This window comes from Cryptomeria japonica, chromosome 3, assembly GCF_030272615.1.
Source record: "Cryptomeria japonica chromosome 3, Sugi_1.0, whole genome shotgun sequence".
In the NCBI taxonomy this organism is placed as follows: Eukaryota; Viridiplantae; Streptophyta; class Pinopsida; order Cupressales; family Cupressaceae; genus Cryptomeria; species Cryptomeria japonica.
The window spans coordinates 632,798,752-632,804,911 of record NC_081407.1 but is presented as its reverse complement, the minus strand read 5'-3'; the positions used below and the strand labels follow the sequence as shown (position 1 = coordinate 632,804,911).

Below are 6,160 nucleotides of genomic sequence, written 5' to 3'. Positions count from 1 at the left end.
AATATAGAAAAAATTAATTATGATTTTTTAAGAGATTGGGATATTATATATCATTATTTTGTTCTTATAGAGAAAAAAATCAGTGTGTTTAATTCAATTCTTTTTAAATATCATTGAATTCTATAGATGGAAAACAATTATTGACACCTGTTTAGGAGGGAAAATTTATAAAATTTCTATTAATTATCAAACCATTCAAGAGCTTGAAACTTAAAGTGATTTAGGAGGATAAAAAAGAATATTTTTTCTTTTTAAATCACTTAATTCATTAGTAAGATGACAATTGTTTACACTTTTTAGAAAACGAAGAGGTACAAAATTACAAGGAACTATTAAGTCATTCAAGAGCATAATGTTTAAGTAGAGAATAAAAAGTTGAATGTGTGTGTTTTTCTATTCAATATAAGAGCTTGAGTCTATGTTGATACTTCTTTGGTTGAGAGCCAATGAGCAAAGAGTAACCATTCCACTAAAGTCACCCTAGCCATGGTCCCAACCTCTTCTCTTATAGGAGCATAAGTCTATATCGATACATCTTTGGTTGAGAGCCAAGAAATGAGGAGTATCCATTTCAGTAAAGTCATCATAACCATGATGCCAACCTCATCCCTTATATCATGCATCTAGTGTTATGATCCTTAGCAGAAAGCATAAACCAAAGAATATAACATCATCTTATCAATTGAACTAAAACTCTTTAAATACTAATTTTCTTTTGATTGTTTTTAAATATTAAATGATAAATAATTTTAATAAAAATAAGATATATATATTTTTTTTTTCATTTAGAGGAGATGTAAAATATCACTAATTGTCAGAGCAGTCCATTCCAATATGTTGAGTGGATTTGTTATGGCAGGCTCCGTTATATAATTGGAAGTTATAGAGCACTATCTAGGTAATTTACGCAGGAAGAATAATTGTTGCAAAGTAGAAAACACGATATTATATTATATTAATTAACAACTCCGTGAAGGTTGACATTTGAAAAGACAATATCCTTCCACTTTTATAGGGAAGATTATGAGCCTTGGATATAGTTTACAGATAAGATGACGGTCACATGTAGCGGGCTAAAGCAGCAAGAGCGCCGACGAATGGAGCGTTAATGTAAGTAGCTGGTTCAGAGTGCGAATAGTCATTACGATCATCCCTGAATTGATCATTGTTATCAGGCCCTCCAACAACTGCTCCAACCAGAATGTTTGGATTCGGGCCATTGCCATTCAATCCTAAATTGAAACCATCATTGCACGATATTTTCTGAGGATGGTGATAAACTGAAGGCAACGACGATCCTCTGTGGTGAATATGCTGTGGGAACTTTGTACCGTACCCCACCATGTATGACATTCCCAGGGGGTTGTCTCCCAGAATGTAATCAACCTGAAAAAACAGAACGGTGAAATAATTTCAGTCACTTGAGGGTTTCATTAATATATAGAAACAAACTGTTTCGTATTGTCTATTCACCTGTCTTTTTGCTAGGGTACGGATCCTTGTGGGAGTGACTACTCCGTTAGAACATTTAACTACTTGCTTGGAAATGTCCAAATATTGTGCGTAAGTGAAAAGCAAGAAGCTCGTGGAGGTGACATATTGCAAATTGCTTTCACTCATCTTGAACAGAAGCCCACCTGCAACACCATGAAATCAGGCCAAGTAATGAATTTGTGTACATATCCAACATAAACAGAATTTTTGTATATACTATATATTGAATGTAAACAGAAGTGAGTTAAAATCTATGCAACAGTGAAACCTGGCGTGTATTGTGATGATGAAGTTTCGGGCAGAAGGGAGCAAATTAAGCTATCAGCATGGCCTCTGTAATCCTCTAGGGATTTCACGTTTTTAACGAGAAATTCCTGCCAAACAAAATTTGAAGAGTCAAGTTTTAGTACTAAGAATTATAGAATAAGGAACTGTGGTGAAATTTTTCTTTTCGTCATTTTTAAACCTTGGCCAAAAGGACTCGGGCTCCGGCGTGCTTTTCATCCCAGCTGAAGATATTATCGCCGTCGTCAGCGCCCAAATTGGGCCCATTTGTTTGAATGTAGTTCACATACGATGGGTTCCCTGTCGCCTTTTGCAACCAAGCTGCAGCCCACAGTAATTCGTCCTGCCAGCAAAAGATTTTTCTTGGGTTAGTCGCTTCTACATACGTCCATGGCTCTGCTCGTGGAAAAACTAGTATATTTATATTAGAAAATTTAAGTGAAAAAACTGGTAGATATCATTGTTAAGGTAAATAAAAACAAATCAAATTTAATTTTTGTGACAAATTTCAAGTGGAGGTGTTCAGGGGAAGCGGATTCCGAATCGCTGATAAGAGAGGAAGAGAATACTTGGTCCCAATGTGGTAGGGTAAGTAGCCTTTGAGGAGGACTATCTCAGCCAACATTAAATGAAAATGAAATAATCTTTGTTTTATATGGTAGAATTATTATTTTTTGTTTATCATTATAGAATGCAGTCTATCTGCATAATAATTTTAGATTGAGTATTCTACATACACGATAACCAGAGTAGGAGCAGTAGAATGGACAAACTTCAGACGAGAGGGCGTCACTGTAAGATCCTCTATACTTATCTGCGAAATCAAACACCTGAGAAAGGAATAAAATTTCCGATCAAAATACTTAAACCCAACTTTTTTCAATAAAAATTCGGACTGATAAAACAGAGGAGTATAATACTACCACAAATATGAGTGAAAGTAATTGAAATTTTACCCGCATTGCAGTTTGAAGGAGAAGGTTAGAATAAGATTTGTCCGTTGATTCGAAGACAAGGGAGGCGGCTGCGAGGGCTGCAGCAGTTTCAGAAGCAACATCTGAGCCTGGGTGTTGACTGTCTACTTTGTACACATTACGAGAAGTGTCCATGTCCTCTGGTCTCTCCCAGCACCTGTGATCCATGTTAGGATCAGCCACCTAAATGCACAACACCAAATACAAATATATGAATCCAGCCTGTTAGTTTTATCATGTAAAACTTCCATTATTAGAAATAAAAGAACAAAGTGAAACCAAAAACTAGCAAATGACTGAAAAGGATGAAGAATCCAAACCTGCACATATATTACTCCCGGTTGAGAAGTGGCTTTGAGCAGATAGTCAGTACCCCAACGAACAGCATCCATTGCATGTTGGAGGTCATCACCCATGTACTGTCCAAACTCCACCACGCTCCAAGATAGCATGGTGGTCGTAAAAGCCATTGGGAACCCAAATTTCACATTATCTCCTGCGTCGTAGTATCCTCCGCTCAAATCCACCTGCCGCCATAACAACATCATTTAGCTACATGAAAGCCCAGTTTATGTAAGCATTGGCTGAACAAAAAAATAAATATGAAATGGACTAGACTAAACATACGTGTTGATCAGCTCCGTCAGCAAGGGCAGAATCTCCCCTCCATCTCATCCTCTGAGTGGAAGGAAGCTTGCCGGATCTTTGGCCTTCAAAAAAGAGAATGGATTTCGTGAGAGCATCTTTATAATTATGAGAGGCAGACGCATACCTATTATTGTAGTCTACTCTTGCTCTCACTGCCATTATTAAACACAAGCCTAAGCTTAACACTAACAGAGCTACTTTCCCACTCATTCTCGCTCCCACTCAAATACCAGATAGATATGCAAATGATTTGTGTCTGCTTAACTCACCAATGGCTGGGATTTATAGGATTGTGTTGTCTTGACAAATCGATTAATGGAGGGAAGACGACACAATTTACTGTTCTAAAAGCAGTTATTTGGGTCCCACCTGGCGGATGTTTAGGACAAGAATGTGCAATCCCGTAAAATCAAGCGCCCTAATTCACGAGAATCCTGGTGATTTTCCATGGATTGTACGATACTTTAAAAAACTTAAATGTGCATAGCGTTTTAGAGAACGGTCATTTCCAACGTCGTTTTGGCGATTGCATGCGCAATTGCATGAATTAAAAAATGGCACGAAGAATTCGTAGCATGAGTCACGAGCAGTCTAGGGAAAAACCGGTTCGGAGCTCAATTAAGGAAGAAGAAAATGTACGGTGCAGATTATTGCTGAAAGCTTGGAGCCCATGCAGACCGTACCGTAATACTTATTGGGAACTGAATTGGGAAACCCTAAGAGGAAAATGTGATGCATCAGTGAAGAATTACAATTAGTAAATCTATATTTAGAAAATGATATGTAAATACATTGATAGATATTATCATTAAGACAATGTACTGTGCAGATTCTTTGAGAAAGTTTTGAGATTCTTTGAGAAAGTTTTGAGCACATGCATGCATATTGTACGTAGTAATAATTGGAAACTGAACTGAGAAATCTTAATAGAAAATGAGATGAATTGTTAAAAATTTATATTAAAGCAACTAAGGCAATTAAAAAGGTGGGTAGATAAAGGAATCATTTCTTTATAGCAAATCAAATCAAATTTCTAGTTTTTACAAACAAATCAAATGTAATATCTATTTTATAGATGGGTTTACTATTTACTTTTCTTAGACGAATTATGCTGATCTTTTATAAACCCTGCTTCCATTGTAAATTGTGTTGGCCTCTAATAAACGCTCTTACTATTGTAAAACATCTGTTGACATTATATTATTAATTTAAACTTTAATTTTTAAATGAATGAGCGTTTATTAGATTACGAAAGAGATATATTATAGTAATGGAAAAAAAAAAAGAGATCCCGGACTTCGGTTCCTTTGGATTCACATGAAGCCGGGAAAACGCACACTTCCGGACACGCCACAATTGAACAAATAATCTACTCTTTTGATTTGAGGCCCACAGGCTTGTTAATTCTTGTGCAAAGTCTTAATCTTTGGGGGGAATCCAAGATTAAATAGAAGTGCACGCAAATGAAGAATTGCTATTACAGGGTCCCATTGAGGCAGAGTGAAAGAAAATAGTCATCGACTTCTGTCTTCACGTGAATTAAGTTTGAAATCTTGTGAGCTCTGGCCGATATTCACGGATTCGGGTACTATTCCCACTTTTGTTAATCGTCTTAACCTGCATGCATGCATATGGATCTTTCGCCCCATGTGCTTCACGGATTCACACCCACCATTTTCAGTCATTACATAATGTCAGAAAGTCTCTTTTGTTTACCAGAGACATCACTATTGTCCCAGAACATACCGTCAAGTCAATTAGGCTTTTAGTACAACTATTGAAGGACGGTATTTTTGTTGGATATATATAGATACATTTTGTCTGCCATGGAGTATTATTACAGGAAAAAAAGTTGACTTCCAGTTTATATAATACTCTGAAAATAACGTCTTCAACGTAGGAATTGCTTACCTCTGGGTCCTACTTTCAACGTAAATAATGGGTAAAATTCTACCAACTATGGGTGCTGTGAATGCGGAGCAACAGGAAAAACTACTGAGAATCAATTTGCCAATATGGTAAAGAAGTACTTAGAATTATATATGTTTTATTCTCCATTTGAAGCGTTTTATCGACATTGACTAACGCCGCGAAGGATTAATGTACTTGGTCAGCAAAATACACGTGAAGAAAGTGGGCGTTTGGGAGCACTCTATCCATGACCTTATTTCCCTTGATGCCCGACTTAAATCGTAAAATTCCCATATTTCTAGGCGCTATACACGTAATTTGCTGAATTTCAATGTTTTTAAATCGGCTTTCCAAGCATAAATATCGACTCTAATTAAGGCTAAGTCGCAGTTTATGTTGAAATTTGGTGAACTACTTTTCAGATAAGGATTTTGGGGGAAGGGTTTTATATTCTTCATAAGATAAGTTTTTACTTATATTAATAATATAATAGGTTGTAGGTTATGTTGAGATTTGGTAAACTACTTTTTAGATGAGGGTTTTAGGGGAGCTTTTTTATATTTTTATAAAATAAGTTTTATTTGAGATTTGGTGGAGTATTTTTTAGGTTCTAATTTTTTTGGGAGGGTTTTATATTATTTATTAGATAGTTTTGTTATTTGATATGGAAGGATGAGCTTATTCTTATATCATTTTGACAAAGAGTTAAAAATTGAGGGGTATTTATTGTATCATAATTTTCTAGGACACGATATTAGCCTCATTTCTTATATATCACATCTTTGGAGGTTTCAGTCTTGGTGGATGAACATGTCATGAAGAAATATACCATCAGCCTTACCAATTAT

The 6,160-nt window shown here is 35.9% G+C and overlaps 1 protein-coding gene across 1 annotated transcript; it reads right to left on the bottom strand.

The window, feature by feature from the left end:
- Positions 1-922: 922 nt before the first annotated feature.
- LOC131072057 (endoglucanase 1) lies at positions 923-3,661 on the bottom strand. Its single transcript, XM_058008086.2, has 8 exons — positions 3,381-3,661; positions 3,074-3,280; positions 2,736-2,936; positions 2,517-2,609; positions 1,961-2,122; positions 1,763-1,868; positions 1,474-1,637; positions 923-1,386 (listed from the first exon to the last, which is right to left on the bottom strand). The coding sequence occupies exons 1-8, from the start codon at positions 3,609-3,611 to the stop codon at positions 1,060-1,062; spliced, it is 1,491 nt and encodes a 496-aa protein (XP_057864069.2). The 5' UTR covers positions 3,612-3,661; the 3' UTR covers positions 923-1,059.
- Between the last annotated feature and the right edge of the window lie 2,499 nt (positions 3,662-6,160).

Bases quoted from the DNA above. Each gene is read 5' to 3' on its own strand.
- LOC131072057 (XM_058008086.2), bottom strand. From the start codon at position 3,611: ATGAGTGGGAAAGTAGCTCTGTTAGTGTTAAGCTTAGGCTTGTGTTTA. The intron at 1,869-1,960 runs GTTTAAAAATGA...TTTGTTTGGCAG, and splicing joins CCCGAGTCCTTTTGGCCAAG to GAATTTCTCGTTAAAAACGT. The intron at 1,387-1,473 runs GTGAATAGACAA...CTGTTTTTTCAG, and splicing joins GTACCCTAGCAAAAAGACAG to GTTGATTACATTCTGGGAGA.